The sequence below is a fragment of the Antedon mediterranea genome, chromosome 2 (assembly GCF_964355755.1).
Source record: "Antedon mediterranea chromosome 2, ecAntMedi1.1, whole genome shotgun sequence".
Classification (NCBI taxonomy): Eukaryota; Metazoa; Echinodermata; class Crinoidea; order Comatulida; family Antedonidae; genus Antedon; species Antedon mediterranea.
This window is the reverse complement of record NC_092671.1, coordinates 11136751-11161390: the sequence shown is the minus strand read 5'-3', so window position 1 is coordinate 11161390 and position 24640 is coordinate 11136751. Positions and strand designations below refer to the sequence as shown.

Below are 24640 nucleotides of genomic sequence, written 5' to 3'. Positions count from 1 at the left end.
CATTGGAATTGCGTGTACTTACAGGCGCTGTACGTTTTCGCATTCAATTGAAATCGTATCAGTGGATTTTTAGGCAGCAGGCCCTCTAAAGCCGAACTTCTGAACAGTTTTGAAATCGACTTGTTTTAGCACAGTAAAGGAAGGGTAAATTAACGTGTGGCTAATTCGTTGTGGATCGTTTTAGTTTACTGGAAATTAGTTGGAAACAACAGCAACATAAACTGTAAAAACATTCGGTCGTATCCTACGTAAAAATGTATGTTTATAATAATGTTTATATATGGTAAGCAAGCAGTGGAGCGTTGAATTGAAGAGCTTTTCGTGTAGAATGTTAGCAAGTGTGGAAGATGCCGCATATTCGCCAACGTTTCAGTACTACGACTTTATACACTTGTTTATGAGTGAGGGTGGGTGTGATGATGCCATGCTTGTATGGACATCTCGCAATATGTCATCTAATTTTGATTGATAATTATGTTAAACCTTATAAACTATATATTATCAGGGAGTTGTAAAATCAATCCCTGATATTATGGTATCGAGTAATAAGTACAGTAGTATGAAATACAGTAGCAACAACACTTGACGACATTTTGCACGCTTGCTCGAACTTAGTTGCCGAGCGTAGTTTCGTTTACGCGTTTCCGGTGCGTGTGCTGAATTTCGGATGCGCGTGTCGTTTACGCAAGCGTATCCATCTTGTTACCATGGATGAATTCAATACAAAACAGTAGTAAAGAAAAGTATATTTATAGTATACTCTTGAGTCTTATCTGTGTCTGTGTTTGTAATCGGCATCCCAACATCAAACGACGGCAAACAAAAAATGAATTCCACCAAAGAAATGAGTGGAGGATCCAGCTCTCTTTTCCAGATTAAAACACGAAAACCGGCCGATGAATGTTCAATACAAATTAGTGCTTTTTCGTTGTAAGTAACTAAAAGTAGGCATAGCCTAGCTGGCTATTATAGGTCTGAAAGTCGGTCGTAGCTCATTATAATTATAAATGATTCCTATTTAGCCTAATAAATTAGATAACGATATAGGCCAAGTCCTAATTATTAATAATAATGACATTTGATTTATTACTAAAAATACAATAAAAGCATAAATGTACAAGCTATATAACTATAATAGGCCTAATAAACAAACAGACGAATAATGGGTGCGTCATATTTCTCTCTCTTTTCAATTGATTTATTGTATAAAACAGAATTCAGAAAGCTGGTTAAATATAATGCATATAGTACTTCTGCATCATAATCTCAAACTGATTTTTTTTTTGACCGAACATCAGAACCAATGCAGATGAGGAATATACTGCAAATGCTCTACCACAACAACTATATGAACCGACTTATCGGATGCAGCCTAACAAAAAACTTACCGGGTAGGTGTGAATTTACCTGATAGTTGGTTAAATACAAAAATTTTGAGAGCTTCATCACAGAAAACATGGGAATCATTAGGCTAAAAATAGTCATAAAAAGGGATCCGATATTTCATGTTTTAAAACTTAGTGCGTAGGCCTACGATATCAAAAAATAATACACATTTCAAGGGTGAAACTATAAGGATCCATAGGCTACTCAGTCAATCAATCATTTATTTTAGGGGAGTAATGCATGAACTTATTTCTACCGTCATGGATGAAAATTTAGCTGAAGAAGATGGTTTTCTGAAACAAGAATATTCAGCCGTCAACGCTGGAAAGGTATTCAAAAAGTCTCCAATGAATTCAAATCTGGGCTTTTATAAAAGAATTAACAAAGATTCCAAGTTCACCCATTGGTGGATACTTTCGTTACCAGAATTCCAATTTGAAACACGCAGTCGAGATTTTTATCATTTACGATATCTCGTCACTTTATTTGCTAATTAAAATTTCTTTTTTATCTTACGACAGTTCTGCACGACCATAACCACACTGATTAAGGATCGTCTAATAGATCTGGGATACGAACGGTACGTAACAGGAGTTACGTTACATATTACATACAAACACTGCCCTCAATCGAGGAGTCGAATGAAACGAACAAGGGGAAATACCCCATTCAAAGAGGGGAAATACCCTATTCTGGGGGAAAGGTTGGCCGGCCGGCCTATTAATGGGTGTTCTACAAGCAGACTAGATCAGGGAGTATTTTTCCTGACGAGATGTGTTGGATTTGTATGTGTTTTATTTCTAAGCTTTATTTTACAATATCCAGATTTCATTATTTATATGTTATACTATTTATATTTTAGATACAAGTGTGTAGTGCAAGTTGTTTGTGTACCTTGTATGGGGCAAGGATTGGACCTAGCAAGCCGAATGGTATCAGACACACGATGGGATGATTACACTACAAAAGAAATATCACCCAATCCCAGTATGAAGTTATTCATACATGCATACAGTGTTTACACTGAATAAAATGAATGTCATCACATTGTATGTTGGTTTTATATGATGACAACATTTTTCTTTTAAACTTATTGAAATGCCACTGTATTTTAAAAGCAATTATTGTATACACAGTTATGTAAAAATCACATAATAAATAACATTCGATTAAATGCATCTTAGTTATTTTATTTACAACAACATGAAGTATGTTTCAAAACAGTCTAAAAGCGTTTTTACTCTGGGAACTGATTGGTTGCTCATTACTTTAAGAAAAATGGCAATATGAATACACATAATTAACCACCGATTCATGTGAATGAATTCACCTAGTGGTGGAAAACAGGCTTCGAAAAATAAGCTGTTTTAGTTTAATACAGTAGTTTGTAGTTAATGGAGGATGCAAGCTGTGTAAAAAGCATCATAACATTATTGAAAGTGACATCTCTTCCCCATCTGTAGCTCTATCTCTTTCCTATCTATAGCTATCTCTTCCCCCATTTGTAGCTCTATCTCTTCCCTATCTGTAGCTCTATCTCTTCCCCCATTTGTAGCTCTATCTCTTCCCCTATCTGTAGCTCTATCTCTTCCCCCATCTGTAGCTCTATCTCTTCCCCCATTTGTAGCTCTATCTCTTCCCTATCTGTAGCTCTATCTCTTCCCCCATCTGTAGCTCTATCTCTTCCCCCATTTGTAGCTCTATCTCTTCCCCATTTGTAGCTATATCTCTTCCCCTATCTGTAGCTCTATCTCTTCCCCATTTGTAGCTCTATCTCTTCCCCTATCTGTAGCTCTATCTCTTCCCCTATCTGTAGCTCTATCTCTTCCCCCATTTGTAGCTCTATCTCTTCGCCCATCTGTAGCTCTATCTCTTCCCCATTTGTAGCTCTATCTCTTCCCCCATCTGTAGCTCTATCTCTTCCCCTATCTGTAGCTCTATCTCTTCCCCCATTTGTAGCTCTATCTCTTCCCCATTTGTAGCTCTATCTCTTCCCCCATCTGTAGCTCTATCTCTTCCCCCATTTGTAGCTCTATCTCTTCCCCATTTGTAGCTCTATCTCTTCCCCCATTTGTAGCTCTATCTCTTCCCCCATCTGTAGCTCTATCTCTTCCATATCTGTACCTCTATCTCTTCTCCCCACCTTTCACTGTACCACCTTCTAAATGTGTTTAGTATCTTCTATAGCCTTGGTCTCTAGATTCATAATTTGAACGTTCATTATGTCTACTTCCATGATATTGATTTTGCCGTTCATCCCGGTACTTACTATGGTAGCTATCTCTTCCCCATCTGTTGTCATGTGATCTGTATTCTTCATGCCTCCTTTTGTATCGGTTTTGTTGGTGATGGTGACTCCCATGCCCCCTTCCACGACCACCATCCCTTTAACGAAAATACATAGATTTACATAATTAACATTTAATTGAGAAGAGTTAAGTACAAACATTTTCAGGTGAAGAACATCAATATTGGAATGTGCCTCACCATATGATGTAGTTTAAATAATTCATTTTGTGATATCTGTAACATAACATCTTTAAAAACAATTTAACTAAATTTAATGTGTCCTCTGAATACACGAGGGATTGGAATGGCCGTAATAGATACATGGGCGATGAAAGTGTCCCCTTAAATAGATAGGGGTGTCCCAAAAAGAGAGGTTCTTCTGTATTTTTAATTTCCACATTTACATTCTGCCAGTCTCAAATGAGTAAAATGTATTATTATTTATATTGTTGATTTGATGATTATAATTTAGGTTTAGATTAGGATAAGGGTATACAGGCATACTATTAGATTATCAGACAAATCCAAGGAGGTTTTTAATATTTAAGCAAAATACACAAACCTATTCTGTGGGTTCCAAGGTGGACGAAAGTTTTCAACAATTGGAATGCATTCAGCATCATTAGTGTCCTTTAATTTTAAGTACATTGGATCAAGTTCAGTGAACCTATTCTTAAACATTTCTTCATATTTCTTTAACAATTCATTATCATTAGTTTCCGTATCACAAATAGGTGTTGAGTCTTTGATGCTACTAGTTTTAGTAGCTTCTTTCTCATCAGATATGTTACATGGTTCATCATCATGTGGTACATCTGTTTGTTTGGGTGAACACTCTGTGTCAATTTCTGTTTCTTTATGTTCCAAGTTTTCCTTCTTTTCTATTTCTGTGTCTGCCATCTTTATTTTAGTGTGCTCTGTTAAAAAAACATTTTTTAATTACTGTAATAATAATAATTAATATATCAATAATTGTTAAAGAAAACAATCTGACGGGTCTTCTCTTTTGAAACCCAGACCTACTGTACCAAATCTCTTCGGGAACCCTCTCTCCCCACGCCTAGGCCTAACAACTATATATTTATGCTGTTGCTATCTCGGGCTATTTCCTGTTCAGACCTCGTAAATGACGGGGAAATCCCCGCGCGCATGCCACACAAACAGAGGCCTAGGCCTAGCTTGAAGTTACTGTTAGGCTTAGCAATACAGTCAGTACATCTGTTTGTGCGAAACTGCCAGGCTGAAAATGCAAGGCATTACTATATTTTATTTCACTAGGACCTAGGCTTAGTCTAATTCGTCAATAACAGTGTTAACACCATTATTTTTTCCAAATCTTACCAGCAAAAGAACAAAAAGTTCAGAAATGTTTTCTTCGCGACGGGGTCGACTGAAAAAAGAAGCGTGAATAAAATTCAAACTGTTGGTGGCGGTATACTACATAAACAAAGAGGCCATGCCAGAAGAAAGAGGAGGAAGGCAGGCAGGTAACGCACAAGAAGATTGTATGAAAACACTAGGCTAGTTTGTGTAAACTTTAGAATTAAATAAAGACGTGGAAGCAAGCAAACACGTATTATAGTTTAATATTTAATACCATAAAGATGTTAAAACATAAATAACTCGTCAATAGGTTTAGAGCAGAAAACTAGGATCTAAAAGATCTAGCTAGGCCTAACTAGGCTTGAAAAGAGACAAACAGCAAGCCGCACCACATCACACAACAGGGATTGAAACCCTACTCTACTGGTTTTATGTAATGACATGTGTAGATTCTTCTGATAAAATATGAAATAATACTACCCTAGGTAGTAGTATAAGTTGTTTCTGTAGAGTGCAGTGCAAAGGTACTACTTTTACAAACTGGTACTGGACTGGTGGGTATACAGTGGATACAAATAATCATTCTTAATCTAGAAGAGTATCTTATGACTTATGTTTCATGATTTCATTAAACAAAAGTATTTTATGTTTAAATTTCAGAATATGTATCACAGCAGTACACAACGCAAGTTTTGGACATTTCAGTCAGAAGAGCATCTTCTAGATCTTCGCCAAACTGCTAATCATGATTTCATTACAAATCATAGGCACAGATGCAAGGTTATTGATAACTAAGTAGCATTATAATTGAATTTAACAGTTGATGAAATGGTGAAATTTTCACTTATCTTAAAGAAATCAAAATTATTACAATCAAGAAACCTTAACATTTATTGTAGTACAGTAGTGAGAGTATGATTGACTGCTAATATGTTAATATTAATTTGTGTTTTTTTTGTTATAATTTCAGAATGAAGACACCACTTTCTTTTTATCAGAGCCAGAGGAACGTTTAATTTGTCGACATTATGAACACTTATTACGAGATCTATGTCGTAATTTTGAACCTCCCATGCCAAATTCTGTCATGGTAGTGTAAAGTTCTGTTTTCCTCTCCATTTATTATTTCAAAATATTCTATTAATTCCAGTTGTTTTAAAGTATTCTCATATACTTGTTTTTCTAGGCAACTGGGTGCGCATATTTAAAGAGATTCTATCTACATAACTCTGTTATGGATCACCATCCTAATTATATTATGTAAGGTTCACTTTATTATTAATGTCATCCCTTAAAATGACATTAGAATTGCATCCACAATCCTGCTTCCATCATTATACATGTATTATTGGTGACTGAATAACATGTACAGTAGAACTCAAATGTAGTGGACTCCCCCTATTCAACAGTCAACAGTATTAAGGCGGACACATTCCCTAGAAAAAAAAAGCAATATATACTACGGCCATCTCCTATTCAGGTGTTGTTGTGTTCCCATGAGAGCCTTCACATTATTTAGTTCTGAACAACATTTTTTATACATATTTTAAGGCTTACATGTTTATACCTTGCATGTAAAATTGAGGAGTTCAACGTATCAATTGTGCAGTTCTGTTGCAACATAAAAGATAACCCATCGAGGGCAGCAGAAGTTATTCTTACGCTTGAACTACTCGTAATGCAGGCTCTTAACTTTCATCTCACAGTTCACAACCCCTACCGACCTCTAGAAGGTTTTCTTATTGACCTTAAGGTAAGCCTACACTATTTAAAACATTATTGTCAAAAGTAAATTATTATATAATACCAGTACTGTATATGCTTTAATGCAATGAGTTTGAATTTGTATTTCAACATTTTTTTTCAGACACGTTACTCATCATTGCGCAATCCTGATCAACTCCGACAAGGAGCTGATGAATTCCTTCATCGTTGTATTGCTACAGATGCTTGCCTTTTATTTTCACCATCTCAGGTAATTGTCTTAGAAAAAATAAATATAATAATGAAAATCTTTTCTTCATAGCATTTCACTAAATATTGTCTTGTTTCATTTAGGTATCTCTTGCAGCTTTAGTCACAAGTGCTTCAAAGTTAGGAATCAACATTGACAGGTTAGTTAAGTAAATGAAAAAATTCTCTATCCACACCAGAGCCATATATAGAGAGAGTTAGTAAAAGATGTATTGTCCCTTTGACGAATTCCAACAAAATAAAAAATAAAAGATTTCGAAAATAGGTTATTTTGAAGTATCATAATAGTTATTAACTTTCACCAAAAATTAGTCGAAAAAAAAATCATTTAACTGAAATACAGACGTTTTTTTATTCAAAAAATAACTTTGACTTCCAGTCAATGTTTTCAATCAAACATATCCCATAATGCAATGCGCTTATTTGGCTACTCTGTATGCATAATCATAAAACTTCCTCGCGATCTGTGTGAAAACACCTTCTCAACCAGGACGAGTTGTAAACAATCCTAATTAGAATATGCATAATGCATGCTGGTGGTTTGAAATCTTTGTTTACTTTCGCTCGTGACGATTTTCCAGACGAAATTTAATCAAACTAATTTACCTGTTAATGATGTAAACGTGTTGTTTTTGGCTCGAATTTTCAGCTTAAAGTGAATAACTTTAATATTACTTTGATATGGCCAATTTAAATTTATAATATTTTGACCTTCATTTTTTGTGTTTCAAAGGACAATACATCTTTAAGTAAATGAAAAAAAACAGTCATTCTCGATTTCTACCCACACCACTCAACAGCGCCCTCTATTTTAATACATACTGTATGATAAATTCCATTTAACTTTTTTTTTTCAGTTATGTTACAGATACCCTGTTAGGACCTGAAAATAGGTCTGGACTTAGAGATACAGTTAATATAATTAAAAGTATGTTATTTAATCTTATTTTGATGCTTTATATGGGAATTAGTACTTGTTACCCACATATGGGCTAGTTTTTGCTATTTTTTCTGTCCTAGACTTGATTCTCTGCATAATTAATTAAAATTACCTATATTATACCCAATTTCTCCGTTCCCATCCAAAGGGAATAGTCATCTTTGAAAGTACTGGATAGAATTTGGACAAACAGACATACAGGAAATATAACAAAATAGATTTTTTATTTTTTGTTTGTTTGTTAAAGGAATGAAATGTCTTGTGAAGAATATAGAACCTCTAAATCCAGAAATTATCAAAAGACTGGAGAAAAAATTAGATATTTGTAGAAACCAAGAATTGAATCCAGACAGTGAGGTGTAAGTAATGAAGTATATTCAGTTTCTAAAGCGTGGTTCCCACTAGTGACGCAACGCAAGGACGTAACGCAACGCAAGTGAATTGACCAATCACAAGCGATGACTTATTCGCTTGTGATTGCTAACTGTATATAACTTTGCTTGTCATTGGTTAAAACGCTTGTGTTGCGTTTACGTCCTTGCGTTACGTTCTAGTGGGAACCAAGCTTAATTGTTATCGTAATGTTGCAGCACTTTATTAATGTAATCAAACTTTACATTTGTATTTATTAAATTTCCTGCTATATAATATAATATTGTGATATTTTCCTCTTTCAGATATAAGAAAAAGTTACAAGACATGTTAGATGATGAGGAAGAAAATTTGTTTATAAAACACAACAAAGAGGCTGAAGTTAGTATTCATTTAGTGCATGTTCTGTGTCGCCCTCAATTGTTTATTATATCATAATGCATCATAAAAGGCTTTTAAACTGCATATATATGGATTCATATAACAATTCAATATTAATTATGCATGTTCTGTGTTTTCACCTATGCATTGCAGACATCACCATAATTTTTCAGAAATTATACAGTTGGAAACAAATGAGCAATTTCTCGCATGATTAGTGATGGTCAACAATAATTTTAGCTTCACAATATGTTTTTTTTTTTCAGATAATGCGACAGAAAGAAGAGGATCTTTTGTTAAATATATGATAAGATATGCTACTGAATGCGACAGAAAGAAGAGGATCTTTTGTTAAATATATGACAAGATATGCTACTGGAATGTGTAAAAGAGTCCTGAGAGATTACACAGAAAACCTTATGATGCGATTAGAAAATGACAGTACTTTAGATGAATTTATACTTCGAAAATTTAAAAGTTAAACAAAATCTGAAAAAGAAAATGCAATCACAATTCATTCATTACTGTAGTCGTGTTCTTTTAAGGTTCGAAAGAACCCCCACCATCCTCCTTCCCCTTTTTCCTGAAGGTGCCCATTGCATACTAAAGACCAACTGTGAAAGTGCTCGTAAATAAGTCTCTCTCAAGACAATTTGACCAATCCTCTTGACAGCGTGGAAATGTCGCGGCCTCTACAAAGCTAGTCTTAAAACAATCTCTTTTTGGTCCCCTAGTGCCTGTTTATAAGGCTGCATGACCATTTTGGGGGTCCTACAGGCTTGTGTAGTTCTTTATCTGAGACTAAAGGCACGAAGTCATATTCCCGACGGTGTGTAGCCACCAGACAATGAATGTACAGGTGGGTGGGTAGAAGATATAGTTAGTATCCCTCCTAAAGCGTGGTTCCCACTCGCTAGCGACGTAACGCAGCGACGTCGTATTGACGCAGTCAGTGCTGTGCTACAAACATCGCTGGTTTGATTTCACGTGCGCAGGCGGGGAAAACACAAATTGGAAAGGGTATTTTCTTAGTGTAGTGACAAGCTTCAGGAGAAACCACTGAAGGTCAAACATTTAAAAAAAATGTATATAATTATCTACATAAAGGAAAACGTGTGAGTAATAAGCTATTGGAACTGGAATATCACTTAATAGATAATGTAAATACATACGAGTGTTGACTTTGCCACTTTGGACAATTTAGACTAATAAATTACGTAATTATATAGGGTCAATCCCCTCTTATCATTTTCTGAATAAATTATTCGAAAAGAGAGCAAATAATTTTATTAGATACCTAGTACAAAGAAACACGATTAGTGCGCCTATAACGAGAACATGTTTGATTTGTTTGTAGAGACGGGAATGATAAGAATCTTTTTTTAATGGGTTGAATGTCGATATAAAGTATAAATGAGTATAATCCATTAGCGCACCTTCTGCACGCCTATAATCTGTTTTTTTTTTATTCAACATAATTTGAATCGAATCGATTAACTTCACACAAAAGTATTCAATTCATGATTCCGAATGTTAAATGTTTTAATATTATAATATTCCAAATCAATATAAGAGTTATTTTACATATTACTCTATTACTCCCAACTGAAGTGTGTGCACGAAAACCGATATTGGTAATTAAATTATGTCACCCAAATTCGATAGGCCTACCAAGCTTCAGATTAGAGATTGAATAAATAAAAGAAGAATAGGTTCATCAACCTATGATAACACAATACCATTCTCATATGGTGTACAGGCTTGTCTAATCGTCACCCATCTTCAAACCGGTACTTTACGAGTATGATCTTTTATATAGGGTCGTCAGATATTGATTACAATGATACATAAATACATAAATTGCTTTATATTGATATAGAAAATGACAATAGCCAATGACGTACGTGTTACGGTTTACTTTATTTGTAATACCATTGACCAATATAAACAATAATATAAAAAACATGTCAAAAATTAATTTGTCTGAATTCCAAGGCGGCGTTTTTGTTTGCACAAATACGATAGGAATGTTGTTTACATCCAGTTTTGTTTTGTAATCGTAGACGGTTTAATGTATGATTTTATGTAACCTCAATATAAAGTAACTCCATTGCTAAAGTATTCGTTGTATGTTCTTACGTTGCTTTTAAAATATTGTACCCCTGTGATATTTCATGTCTGTTTTTAAATATTGATTGTTTTTAAATATCTCAAGTATGTTTAAATATTTGTTAAATAGTAATAATGTTATTAATACAGTATACATTTTAGAAATGTTCTCATACTATTTCCATTTTAAATTGGCAAATCTGAATCTGAATGCTCAGAACTATCGTTCTTTTTTTTTACCTTTTTTTTAAATTATCAACTTATAGAAATTTCGAACATGCAATATATCTGAAATTTAGATTGCATTCATTGGTTTTTACGAAAATCAATCAATAAATACTATAATAATTTTCTTCTTTTTTGTCATACAATTATAGAAAGAAAACCATATTTAAGTAAAGATAGAAGAAGCTAATTATATTACTAAATTACTTCGGATTCCACATTTGTTTTTGTTTATGCCCAAGATATCGACGATTTTATACGAAACTACTACTGTATGCTTATAATTACAAACATGGATTTGTTTGGGCAATTTTCCCACCAATATCACCTATATACGGAAACTGTATGTAGATATAAAGACCATAAATCCCGTTTTTATCCTAAACTAACTTGATTTGGTAATAGTTCGAATATTTGACAATTCCACATGGAAATTTATAACTTTAATGTTAAAGATCAGGTTAGACACGATCCAACACATGAACAAAGAAATCAAAATATGACACATGCATATATTATAATGTACATCTTGGGACGTGTCTGGGCTTGGTTGTATCACGCACACATTAGTTGACCTCCTTAGTAAGTTGTGTATGTTCAATATCTTTTTATCTTGATCACAATTAAACGTGGTTCCCCTAGCGACGCAACGTAACGCAACGCAGCGACATTTTGACGCAAAGTGCTGTATTGCGTAATCACAAGTGGGAACCGACGACGAAACAGTGCTGCAAACATCGCATGTTTGATGATATCCCGCAGGCGGGGCAAACACAACTATCGAAAGGGCATTTTCTGACGTTGCGTATATTGCGTTACGTTACGTCGGTTGCGTTACGTTACGTCGCTAGTGGGAACCAAGCTTTAGGCCTGCGCTACGTTGATCGAAACGTCGTTTGACTGGATTGTAACGCGGTACTTCTGAACTGTTCAAACATATACAAATTTCACATTAAACCAAATTAACATCAATAAAGAAATAGCAATGTGAACGACTACCAGTATTATTTTAATAATCGTTTATTTTCTTAATTTTTTTTCTTAAAAAATTGTAAGGTGCTGTTTTGCCATTTTTGTCTCATAGGCCCTACTATATACTACACTGGTGGTATTTTCAATATAATTCATAATAGAAATAAATTAACAATAGGCATATGATTTATATCATTCGGTCATTCTTTATTCTGTTAAAAAAAATCGATCTTAAAATAAAATTATACTAAGGCCGGGCCTGTACGGTACGATAATTTATAGCGATATAAATAGCACCATGAACATGGTACCCCAAGACATGGAATGTTTTTTCTGACTCCCACCATGCTTAATAGTTTTTTTTTTTTCGCATAACATTTAATTTATCAATGAGAAGTAGGACTCGTCGAGATGTTAGTTATAATTGGGTAAAGCTTGGTTCCCACTATAGATGCAACACAAGAACGTAGACGCAAAGCAAGCGATTTGACCAATGACAAGCGACTGTTCGAAAAATCCACGGCTGGTGATTGGTCATATCACTTACGTTGCATTACGTCGTTTTGTGTGCGTCTCTAGTGGGAACCAAGCTTAAAGCGTGGTTCCCACTAGCGACGCAACACAAGGACGTAACGCAACGCAAGTGAATTGACCAATCACAAGCGATGGCTTATTCGCTTGTGATTGCTAACTGTCTATAACTTCTCTTGTCATTGGTTAAAACGCTTGCGTTGCGTTTACGTCCTTGCTTTACGTTCTTGTGGGAACCAAGCTTTAGGGTATTTGTATTAGTTTAACGTTACGTTTATCCACCCACTAGCGACGCAACGTAACGCAACGTAATACCCAATAATTGTGTTTTCCCCCGCCTGCGTGAATTCAAACCTACAATTTTTGCAGCACTGTTGCGTCATCGGTTCCACTTGTGATTATGCAATACAGCACTTTGCTACAATACGTTGCTGCGTTGCGTTCTAGTGGGAACCACGCTTATAAGGGAGAGGTCATCGTGAAAGATGTCGGGAGGTTGAATGTAAGGAGGGTTGGCTGACGGGAAGAGGCTAAGTTAGTTAGTTAGACAAAATGACGGGTAAGAAGACCTGCTGATGATAATGTTTGCAACACTGTTGCGTCGTCGGTTACTACTTGCGTCAATACGCCGCTCGTTGCGTTGCGTCGCAAGTGGGAACCACGCTTCAATTTAGCCAAGAATAACTGTATTGAAGGATATGTATTGGGGCGGGTACAAGGAGATATATGTGTTAACATTGTATAAACGCAATGGTATAACAAATCGTGTTTGTATAGTTGTAATTCATTGTGTTGTTATGAAAAAAAATGCCATAGAATATTTATACGTCAAAAACTAGTTTAATGCCCAAATAAACGCGACCAGTTTATACCACAACATACTGTGGTTTATTAAGGATCTCTATCCCGTTTTGCCTAGCGTAGAAAACCCATCAAGTGGTTTTGATTTGCTAATAAAAAGAATGTATGTTTCTCTCCCACTGAGCTATATTGACATATGTAGGTCCTAGAACTGTCGGAAAGTTAAATACATTTTAGCACAGTAATCATCAAAATATTTGACTAAAACCTATACTAACTTAAGATCTCTATTTATAAGATTTAAAATAAAAACTGTCTCTATAAACAGGGTCCAAATTATGACGTTATTATTTATATTGTTAGTATTACCTTCAGTAGCCTATAGTTGCTTGATCCGGATGTTTTTTTTTCGTCGCACGTATCGTCGAGGTCACCTTATTTCGATAAGGATAATTTGGGTACAAAAGTTGAGATAATAGTGCAATGTTGTATTAATGATGTGACGCCACAATTTTATTCATCAAAAAATAGAAACAATACTTCACGTCATGTAGGTTATAACATAGGCATCAAATTCAAATATCGGATTTATATAGACATGGGGAGTTTTAACTCGACGTCACCGTGTCCACGGTAAATATTTATTATGACAAACATCAGAACTTAGATAACAAAAACAACACTTGATTCATGAATATTCATTAACGAAAGTAGAAACAATATTTCACTTCATGATAAGTTCAAAAGCATCAAATTCAAATATCGGCCTTATAAAGACACAGGAAGTTTTTTAACTTGACGTCACAGTGTCCACGGTAAATATTTGTTAAGACAAACATCAGAACTTAGATAACAAATATTTGGTTCATGAATATTCACTAACGAAAGTAGAAACGCAGTGGAGTTAGTTTCAAAATCTGTTTATTTTTTTCCAACTTAGCCTAAATCGGTGAATAATATTGTACAACACAAATACATAATTGATTGCAAAATGGGCCTACATTTTATATACAAAGGGCTACTCAACAAATTATTTAAAAATTAAGAGAAGAAGTCGTATCCCATTGTGATATAGAACTTTAGTCAAGTAACACAATCTGATTGGTGACTAGCTCATGAATATTCATTAACGTGGTGGAACAGTGGCGACACAGTGGAGTTTTAAAAAGTCCGGAGTAAACCGGTGAGTAATCGCACATTATGTCTCACAAGTGGATAATATTGATAACGTCGAGTTAATCATTATGTAATAGAAAAGATAAGATAATAGAAAAATGGATATAAAAACGAGCATCCGCGTTGTTAATCAAGCAGACTTTTTTTAATACGACGAGCGTTAACATGGAAGAGCACATCACACCAACAGTTACAGAGCTACGGAGCAGACGAAATATTTCTCAGGAAAGAGCGATGGAAAAACTACGTGACACTGGCGATGACATTTTAGAGGATGGTGGTAACTTCTCTATATCAGGAGGCAGAAGACGATCAAGTACATCTTCAGGAATAAGTGGCTGTGATCGAAGCTCTGTATGCAGCAGCAACGACGGAAGCTATACCTCCAACAATGATGAAGAGTTGATGGACGATATCGTAAAAGACTTCGGCAAAACTACTGAAAAGGATAAAGTGACACCATCGTCTTCAGAACAACTCTTAAGATATATTGAAAACAACACGATTGGTAATGGAGTTTGTTTCCGAGGACCATTTGGAGAAAGAACAGGTAAACTTAATTGCAAAATGTATATCATGTTTAGGAAGTTGAGTTATTTGGTGCAATTTTAGAGTTTATCAAGATGTTAGAATTTTTAAAAAACAATTCTAGGCTAGAATTGATGGTGAAATAAACTAATGTAAACAGAGAACTTACTTACTTGAGAACTTACGAGAGTTGAATAATGTCGCTGCCCTAATTAATACATAAATAGTCTACTTTTGTATTTTAGATTTCCTCCTTTCTTTAAGTAACTTAAATTCATTGGAATTAATATCACTGAACGCCTTTTCATACTAAAGACGAACACAATGTTTCTAATTCGCATTGTATTTGTTTTTTGTTTCCTCAAACACGTTTTATTATTAGTTCGTTAAGGTTGATATACCAATAACAAAAACTTGTTAAGCGGCACCAACTCGATACAGTTGAAATGAGGCCTACAAATAAATGAGCCTTAAGATGGCTGATTGAATTAGAACGTTATTTTACACCCTTAATTAATTAATCACTGCGACTGGAGTTTGACTATAGTATAGGCTTATTGTAAAAAAGAACACACCGTGTAAATTATGGTGGGAATTTATTTTTAGAATCACTAAGTAGCACTTCATAAAGAAGTAAAATATTTATGCAAATAAAATCTTAATTAAGTAAATCATTCTTACAGTATTAAAAGCTTAACTTTATTCTATTTTAGGATTTTATCTCACATGAACTTAAATACTTTCACACGTTACCATAGCAACAATGCCAACATTCCACAATCCTTAACGTATACGTTTTTAAAAAATATTTTCAACTTGTAAACAATTATTGTTTTGTTTACTATTTTCTATTTCTGTCAACACATACTAATATTAAATTAATCAAAGTTGACGGCTTGTATAAGATCACTAAGACGCCACGATATATGTGTTTTGGAGCCTAGTTGTCATATATTTCTCCGCTTCAACGTCAAAGACTGTGCACGCCTATTAAATACAAGTTAAATTCATGAGGTTCTGAGTACGGTTGGGCGGCATTTTCTTATTCTCACACCTTTATCTGTTATGTGCCTGTACATTAATGATAGTAACAATAATTTACGTCGATAACCGACAAATAGGAAAGTTTGTTTTCGCGAGAGGTAGGCCAACGTAGATGTCAAAATAGAAACATGATTTATATTAATAGAATTGTCTGGTGGCACTCATGCTATCACTCACATCACAATCACATCATGAACATGTTTCCTGCTCAAATAGGCCTACACATCATTATAATAGGCCAAGTCAGGCTGGTATACTCAGTTAATGTACGATACTTAATAAATATTAGGCCTACACATGACTTTTCTATTTGGTGAAGGGGAGGGGGGAAATATGATAGACTCCCGGGATAGACCTACCCGATGAGAAAAATGATTAGGCCTAAACTTCATGGTATTGCCAATCTTCAATTAAATAGCAATGTTTAATTCAATTTCTTGTGAATGCAATATAGATCCAGTTATACATACTTTTCTTAATTGTTTATTGAAATACATTTTATAGATCCACGGTTGTTTAACCACAGCCGTGCAAATCGGGTTATAAGCACCTCCCGCCTGGTGACGTCTGCGGCCTCACTGACAGCCCGAGGCTGAGACCCACCACGTTTATGATTACTTTAAGTAACATAATATAACAAATAACATATCATTAACTATATATATAAATAATAATATAATATCTATCTACATGTACTTTTTAAATCGCAACCGGTTAAGGTAACACATAAACTCCAAGTCTTCGAAGGTGTGTTTTTTGCCTCGGTTGTTTTTTTAATTGTTATTTTTAATGTTCACACTTTGTTAGGACCCCAATGAAAACTATGTGTTTATTATTATTACAGTGTTTGTAATAGGCCTAAAGACAACTGCGTTTGATAAGTTTGATGTCCTTTTAACAATTATATACAACATAATGCGTATTTTGTATGGAACTACAACATTTTTAGTCTCAGTGTTAAATACCGTAAATCTTAAAATTCTACCATCTATCTCATTGTTTAAACCAGTGTCGATTTGTGCGGTTCCAAACGAACCGCCAATCTTAATTATGCAATGTAAACTCTAACTGTCAATTTTCCGCCAATTGTCAATGCAGTTAATAAAGTCCGTCAATCATTCGTCTATGGGTAAACGATCAAAATGTTCGACGGCAATTTGGTATGACAGTCTGTGAAGGGTGTTGATATATGTTCGATGTTTTTATAGGGACACCATGGTGCTCCGATTTAGGGTGGTCACTTATGCCATACTTATTTTGTTTATTATATGGTGTTTTCCTAGACCACCAGATGACTAGAGTGATTCAAACATTAGAGCTAGACTTTTGATAGTGATGTAATGAAATGTTTCGAATTCCAGTAATAGATGAGAAGGCGAGCAGGGTTTATTATACGGGTCGAGTCACTTCGTTACGCGAACAACGTTGGCGTTCGCGGGTGATTGGGATTTCAAGGGATATTACAGTATTCTGACGAGAGCAGCTATTTTGCTTTCAAATAATTTGACAGGCCTGGTATTTATCAACGGAATGGTATTTAAAGCTGCATATAGAATAATAATAATAAGCCTAGAAAACAATACACATACTTTATGTTTGATATTTTCATCAATCAAGTGTTCAGAGAGTAGGCCTATAGTAGGAAAAATATGATTCTCGAATCCGGACCGTCTGATACAAATCTTGATTAAGTTGTTAATTTAATTTAAAGAAAAATCAGTCGTGGCTGGTTTGTTTTCAATATAAACGTTTGGTCATCATTTGAATTTAGTTTCACACTAATTATTGTGATGGTGTGTGGCGCAGTGTGTTGGACGTTCGACTGATCGTGAGATCGAGGTTCGAATCCAACTCTCGCCGCATTGCTTGTATCCTTAGTCAAGATACTTACTTACGTTTTCCTCTCTCCACCCAGGTGTATAAATGGGAACCCGGTTAGATCAAGACACAACTTTGCGCTGATTACTAGCTGGCATTATAGGAGTATGTTTGATCCAAACAATGACTGGGGTAATAATATTCAGCGCATTGAGAGCTTGCTTATTATGCGCTATATAAGAATGAACTGTTATTATTATAATTAGTACAGGTGTTCTGACCAATCAAAATAATGTCAACGTGACATTGATAAGATAGATTATTGTTATAAGATTATAAAATAAACGTTGTATACTGTATATATAAGTGGGCCAAGTGAATACGCACATTTTCTGCACCACATTTTGTCTTTCAATGATGAGTATCTAGGCCTATATATAAATTTACGTAAGGGCAAAATTCGGTAAATCGCGCGTTACTTCTAGAATGTTTACTCGATGGTATATAAAGTTGGTTCGTACATTCGGTACTGATTTTAGCCACCTGATGTAACCCTGTTTACTAATTAAATTGAGTCAGATAATTAGTTATTGACAATTAAAACTAATTTAGGTTCACCGATTTTCCCCAAATAGGGTTGTTTTCCGATCGTGGTATACACTGTCTAATACATGTCCATCGTGAAAAATACCCGCATACAATAATACGAGGATGCTTCGCATTTTCCTATCTCCTCCTACGATAACTGTTTTTAATGGCTGAAAACCGGTTGAACAGCTCGAGATGGTTTAACACAAGTAGGTAAATTTATAGACCCTTGGAGAATAAACAGAAATAGTATTGTAATGCTATACAATACTGCAAATAGGTATTAACCACTTTTGATCGCCATTTGAATCAAAAGTGTGTTGGTACTGTTAGATATAATATAAACAAATATATTAATAAACTTTATTACTGTGAGTGTGGGATAGCCCCTACTTTTAGATTATAAACACATAATAATATAATACTTTATTACTGTCAGTTGTTTCTCAACGTTTGTATTAATTAATAATTACAAAAATATAAACGTATTAGTGGTCTTTAAATGTACTTTACTATTTCAATCGACCATGAGACAGTGACAGTTTTAATAAAGTATTAAATCGGAAATGTTTTACTCTATTTAGTGGTATATTATTTATAGGCCTATAAAAAAAATATTTCGTTACTGATTGGATAATAAGGAAATATAAAGAATAATTTAACAAAATTGGGTTTGTTTAATTGAGTCCAAATAACAAATGTCGACTCATTTTGTGACAAGTTTCTAGGTGCTAATTTTGGTTGACTACATAAATCATTGTGTCTATTTATTTGTTTCTGTAAACGACAATGTTTTATAGTCCTGCCGTACGTACATTTGAAATCGCCAGTTTTTTTACGCTGAAATTACTATGTATTCGAGAACCATCTGTGGGCACGAACTAGATGGTACGCGAGCGAAAAGCGAGCGTACCATCTAGCATTTAATAATTAAAGTAAACAGTTTATAGAATACATCCCCTGTATGACTGTCGGGACATGATATTATTATTAATAATAATATTTAAAAGAGTTAACATTGTAGTGAGGCTGTCTTGGTGGCTGACGTGCTTGCCTTTTCCAAGGTCCGGGGTTCAATCCTGATCTAGTGCCAGGTGTCCAATCCTGACATAGTGTCAGGATTGAACTCACGACTCTTCCAACTCCAGTCCCTATACGCTTCAAATGAGACTTAGTTTATAAATTGTAATAATGTATCCATCCTGTAATTGCTGAGTTGCTCGCTGTTGATGCGTATGAGAAAAGAAAGGAACATTCTTGCACCCGTTAAGCACTCTCAACGAAGAGTTTTAAAAAAATATACATATACAGTATTAAATATATGTAGCCTACGATACAACATGATAACTCTTTTTACTCTTCACCAAACGTAGATTGGTTCACGAAGCTCGTGAGACCGCTTCTTGATATCAATTAACCTAATGTGACCCATTTCCCCCATCATGACACAAATTGACCTATTTTTGTTGCTAGACAATTTAAGTTCATTGGTTCATTATAGTGCATTATATCTGTTAGAGAACATTTTCTACTTTCAATAACCAAAATGACATTACAAAGGAATACTGTGATAAAATAAAAGATGTCAATGACAAATGTTTTTTTTTTATACAGTAGTAACTTTTTACACAATACATTTAAACTGAAAATAGATACTGTATATATATTAGAGAGAAATGTAAAGGTCATCCACCTGTGATAGAAAAATTGAGTTGAGAAGATTATAAGATATCAAACACATGCTTACGTAATTTCTAGAGATAAATGTTATTTAATTAGACCTTATTTTACAACTCCCTGTATAGTTTAGAGAAAATTCAAATATCAAATAAAGTTCTGCCGTTTCTAGAAATAGATCAGACCACTTCAAACGGTTCTCCAAACTTTAATAAGTAAGTAATTGAGTGAACTTTAGGCCATATCAAACACTACTTACAGAAATCACTAGAATAGTTCATCATAGCTATACGAATAACACAATGTTTGAGAGAAAAGCCTAATAGAATTAATGAAAATAACCTTTGAAAAAGTTGATATGATGACACGGGGTTTGGGTTTGGTCCCTTAAGACTATTTTGTTCCTCACGCAAAGATGACACTTAATTTCATAATCACCACCAATAGTGTCCAGTTAATAGGCATTTAAGCTACACTAATACGTTGAAATGTTATAACGATTGAGAATAGCTTGTAACTAATGGTTAGCCACACTGAAACGCGATGCGTTCTGTTGGTCTAACTTACGCAGTTCGCCAAGATCATTTTGACCAGAAACGCAGCGTCTATCACGATAATGCTTCTATCCTATTGACGACTATGTTAAGTCGTTTTGTATGTTAAAAGAAAGCTTAATTGCATAACGAATCGTGTAAAGTTTACGTGAGCGACACAAGAGATCTGATATGGGCAAGGCGAGGGCTGATTTGATGAATACTGACGCATAAAATTCTTATTTCCAATTACTGCATGCGTGGCATCTCTACCGGAATAACCAAGGGTGCATATTGTTTTTCTAGCGAGTCCAAACACAGCAAAATAACCAAATATGTTCCAATTTCTAACACTGACGTGCTGTATAGTCGCATTTTAAATTAAAATCAAGGAGACGTGAAAACAACAATCAAGTTCTCGTTTCCTCTAAATCCACTCCAAACCCAACGTCGAACTCATACACCTGACAGGAAGACCCAGATACATACACATTGTTGAATATTTTTAAAATTGAATATCGTCCAGGAACACGTTAAATTAAGTTGAAACAACCGGGATCAACATATAAAATAGTATTGATTTATTTCAAGAACTAGATTACTAAAAAAAACCACAAGAGATTTAAATTAAAAGTTACAACACATTTTACAACATTTTTAGGCGTTTTATGTGGAATGTTCAGATACAAAACATTGTCAGACAACTGGCAATTCATCTCAAAATTGATATTTATCTTCTAGCCTTACTTCGGTCTGTGGAGACACTGCTTCTCGATCCGTGAGGACGTGTAACTGTAAACCGATTTATTTAGGATAGTAATATACATTTATAAATTTAATTTGAATCAAAGGTTGTGTGTCAGGCTTGTAGAGGGGATAGGTAAATAAAAAACATGTTCTGTTCTGGATCTAACCAATCAACAGGTACTTATATATCTACAATGAGAGAGAGAGTTTATTACGCCAGAATGCTCTAATAATAATTTACGTTTTAAAAATAGAATCATATAAACGAATGTTGACATTGCCATAATTTACTGTATGTGAAAAACTAAAAACATTAATAATGTTCAAAATGTAGGCCTACAATGAATATTGTAGTTTCTTTTAAGGGTAACTAAGGCCACTGCGGTTAATTAAATTTATGACAAGCATTTTATTTATTTTGTTTAGGGTACATCACAACATTACATTTTACATTACGTTTATGTGAATAAAAATACATACGAATAAGCAAACGATTTTTGCAATATGTAAATAAATATAAAAGATGATCTACAATAATATATGGAATAACATTTCTCAGTTTTGTTGGGAATTAAAACATCTTATTGGCAATTAATGAGGCTTACATGAACTAACGGGTTTAATCCATTAAAGATCTGAACAAAACACTATTTCAATAACAATATCGGTTCAACGTGGATTTTACATGCTAAATGTTAGGCCAACATCACCCACACTCCCCCGGGTAGTTTATGGAACTAACTGTATCTATTTTAACTGTACATACCATCACGTCAGTGCAAAGTGCATGATGCTGTCCTTCCTTGTGTAATAGATGCCAGCATCCGAAGGGTTAATCTTCCATGTAACTTTGTTTGTTTGTTTGTTTTTATTTTTTGCTCATATAAAAATCAACAGGGATTGTAACCCGGATTGTATACATTGATTAATGTTCTTGGACCTTTAACAGTTCTTGCAGACAATGGCTGTGGATCTCCACCCCACATCGTTGACAGATTATAAGTGGATTGGATTTAGTTGTAGGCCTATATACCGTACCTTTAACAGTTCTTGCAGACAATGTTTGTGGATCCCCACCCTACATCGTTGACAGATAACTGGATTGGATTTATTTGTAGGCCTATATACCGTACCTTTAACAGTTCTTGCAGACAATGGCTGTGGATCCCCACCCCACATCATCATTGACAGATAACTGGATAGGATTTATTTGTAGGCCAGGCCTATATACCGTACGTTTAAAAGTTCTTGCAGACAATGGCTGTGGATCCCCATCCCCACATCGTTGACAGATAATTGGATTTGATTTATTTGTAGGCCTATATACCGTACCTTTAACAACAGTTCTTGCAGACAATGGCTGTGGATCCCCACCCCACATCGTTGACAGATAACTGGATAGGATTTATTTGTACTATTGTAGGACTAGGCCTATATACCGTATTCGTATAGAACACAAAATCAAAACAACTGTCACATATTGATGCTAATACCAAATTAATAACGATGGGATTAACTATATTATCTAAGAAATTTACTTATTTGCCAGATTATAAAGAACCGATTAGGCCTATACGTGATAATGTTGAGAGAATAATCACATATGGGTATTATCCTTTAAAAACGTCTAAATCCAAATTTTAATATGTGATTGAAAGCTTACATATACAATTTGTTTATCACAAACTCTCATGTACATAGAAAAGAAAAGAGAAATAAATGTTCTGAAATAAAAAAAAATAAATAAATAAACGCCTCGACATCACATTTCTATTTGTAGAATTCATTGACTTCCGTGATTTACAATTTTCTAAGCATTTTGATACACTTTTAACTGTATATTTTATCAAAAAAATTAATTATGTTGTATTCATTTTTGTCATATCTAGGGAGAATTTATTGATTATACATGTAACAATATTGAACCCCCAAAAAAATTAAATAAACGCCGCCACTCCCTCGAATAAATACGGTATATAAATTATAATTTCATCGATATATTATTGAATTATTGTATGTTTGTAAACATGATTGTGTCCAATTGTTTTTTCCAGCAACATATTGTGACTACACAGCTTCAGGCAGGTAAGATTTATACAATTTAATAAATGTTATAAAACAGTTTATTGTGCTTTACAATGTTTTATTGAACTAATGTTAAATTAGTTGAGTAAGGTACGGTGTACTGTGTGAAACCGCATTTTCATGAAAAGGTAAAAACAATAAAAATAGTCAGTTTATCTAAAGATCGTTTATGGTTGTGGGACAGTTTTATAACAGTTGAATTCTACTGTAGTTAATTTTGAAAGTATTATGTAGTTATTCTTTCATAATTATTTCCACAGACCTTTACGGTTTATTGAAAATTACATCAACGAACACGTTTATCCTCTATATGCCAACACACATACGACAACTAATTTTATGGCAAGACAAACGACGCGCTTTCGAGAGGAAGCAAGGTAGGTTCACAATTCCACCAAAGATCATTCAGTCATCATTGGGCTAGAGGGATCTCTTGTATTGTAATCCCATTAAATTACATATTCAGGAGGAGACAAGAAACTCCATGTTCTCCGTATAGGTTATTATTTCTAGACACAATCATACGGGAATTGGGTGTAATATAGGCCTATTTACACCTCATCCAAATAGTGAACCACAGCTGCACAAAAAAAAAGGTAAATATAATCTAAATTGAATTTATATTTACAGAGAAATTATCAAACGAAACGTAAATGCAAGTGACGAAGATGTGTTGATATTTAGTGGTAGTGGAACAACAGGTGCAATACACAAGTTAGTTGGCGTGCTTGAAATCAAAGAAAGACCAGCCAAGAAAACGGTAAGCCACTAAATGTCCCGACTATAATAATCTTCTATATTTGGACTTGTTCCGGCTTAGATCCTATGTGGTGTTATCTCTATAAACTTAAGGCCTAAGTTGCATGTGTAAACATACATTGAAAATTGGTCGAAATTTTATTTTTTTTATTTTTTTCATCTTTTATTTAGATAGTATTCGTCGGCCCATATGAGCATCATTCGAACATTCTCCCATGGAAAGAAGCCGGTGCAACGGTAATTTAATTGATCATGTTTATTTAGCATTGTGTAAAATATACGGTATTGAGAAACAAAGCTGGTAGAAAAGGGGTTAATTTGAGGGCCGCGTACACCCCTCTAAACCAGCCTCGACAAATATTGTACTTTGTGAAAATAGACG

The 24640-nt window shown here is 34.4% G+C and overlaps 4 protein-coding genes across 8 annotated transcripts in view; 3 read left to right on the top strand and 1 right to left on the bottom strand.

The window, feature by feature from the left end:
- The first annotated feature begins 58 nt into the window (after positions 1-58).
- On the top strand, positions 59-2549 carry LOC140040403 (dynein light chain Tctex-type protein 2B-like). 2 transcript variants are annotated; one of them, XM_072086309.1, is made up of 5 exons: positions 59-239; positions 1299-1391; positions 1616-1715; positions 1908-1966; positions 2249-2549. In XM_072086309.1, exons 2-5 carry the CDS (start codon positions 1366-1368, stop codon positions 2415-2417), a joined length of 354 nt encoding a protein of 117 aa, XP_071942410.1. In that variant the 5' UTR covers positions 59-239; positions 1299-1365; the 3' UTR covers positions 2418-2549. The 2 variants fall into 2 exon arrangements, with proteins under 2 accessions (XP_071942410.1, XP_071942409.1); XM_072086308.1 differs by lacking the exon at positions 59-239 and adding an exon at positions 637-930.
- Positions 2550-2659: 110 nt separating this feature from the next.
- Positions 2660-5066, bottom strand: LOC140040402 (uncharacterized). Its single transcript, XM_072086307.1, has 3 exons — positions 5017-5066; positions 4238-4592; positions 2660-3771 (listed from the first exon to the last, which is right to left on the bottom strand). Exons 2-3 carry the CDS (start codon positions 4573-4575, stop codon positions 3558-3560), a joined length of 552 nt encoding a protein of 183 aa, XP_071942408.1. The 5' UTR covers positions 4576-4592; positions 5017-5066; the 3' UTR covers positions 2660-3557.
- A 55-nt stretch (positions 5067-5121) lies between these two features.
- Positions 5122-10866, top strand: LOC140040398 (cyclin-H-like). 4 transcript variants are annotated; one of them, XM_072086301.1, is made up of 11 exons: positions 5122-5162; positions 5659-5778; positions 5969-6088; positions 6185-6258; positions 6550-6751; positions 6866-6973; positions 7057-7112; positions 7830-7900; positions 8160-8271; positions 8590-8665; positions 8932-10866. In XM_072086301.1, the coding sequence occupies exons 2-11, from the start codon at positions 5662-5664 to the stop codon at positions 8971-8973; spliced, it is 978 nt and encodes a 325-aa protein (XP_071942402.1). In that variant the 5' UTR covers positions 5122-5162; positions 5659-5661; the 3' UTR covers positions 8974-10866. The 4 variants fall into 4 exon arrangements, with proteins under 4 accessions (XP_071942402.1, XP_071942401.1, XP_071942404.1 ...); XM_072086300.1 differs by having other exon boundaries at positions 5160-5195; XM_072086303.1 differs by lacking the exon at positions 5122-5162 and adding an exon at positions 5170-5180.
- A 3663-nt stretch (positions 10867-14529) lies between these two features.
- The window catches only part of LOC140039275 (uncharacterized), a 15561-nt gene continuing 5450 nt past the window's right edge, over positions 14530-24640 (top strand). Inside the window, exons 1-5 of the mRNA XM_072084880.1 lie at positions 14530-15029; positions 23469-23499; positions 23760-23876; positions 24130-24259; positions 24430-24495. Of these exons, the coding sequence (XP_071940981.1) occupies positions 14645-15029; positions 23469-23499; positions 23760-23876; positions 24130-24259; positions 24430-24495 (729 nt within the window). The 5' untranslated portion in view covers positions 14530-14644. The remainder of the gene's footprint in view (positions 15030-23468; positions 23500-23759; positions 23877-24129; positions 24260-24429; positions 24496-24640) is intronic.

Excerpts from the sequence above, each read along its gene's own strand:
- LOC140040403 (XM_072086308.1), top strand. The coding sequence starts at position 827 with ATGAATTCCACCAAAGAAATGAGTGGAGGATCCAGCTCTCTTTTCCAG. Across the intron at positions 1,392-1,615 it reads CCTAACAAAAAACTTACCGG|GGGAGTAATGCATGAACTTA; the intron begins GTAGGTGTGAAT and ends CATTTATTTTAG. Across the intron at positions 1,716-1,907 it reads CAGCCGTCAACGCTGGAAAG|TTCTGCACGACCATAACCAC; the intron begins GTATTCAAAAAG and ends ATCTTACGACAG.
- LOC140040402 (XM_072086307.1), bottom strand. The coding sequence starts at position 4,575 with ATGGCAGACACAGAAATAGAAAAGAAGGAAAACTTGGAACATAAAGAA. Across the intron at positions 3,772-4,237 it reads CCTTGGAACCCACAGAATAG|GGATGGTGGTCGTGGAAGGG; the intron begins GTTTGTGTATTT and ends TTTTCGTTAAAG.
- LOC140040398 (XM_072086301.1), top strand. The coding sequence starts at position 5,662 with ATGTATCACAGCAGTACACAACGCAAGTTTTGGACATTTCAGTCAGAA. Across the intron at positions 6,259-6,549 it reads CACCATCCTAATTATATTAT|GCTTACATGTTTATACCTTG; the intron begins GTAAGGTTCACT and ends ACATATTTTAAG. Across the intron at positions 6,752-6,865 it reads GTTTTCTTATTGACCTTAAG|ACACGTTACTCATCATTGCG; the intron begins GTAAGCCTACAC and ends ATTTTTTTTCAG.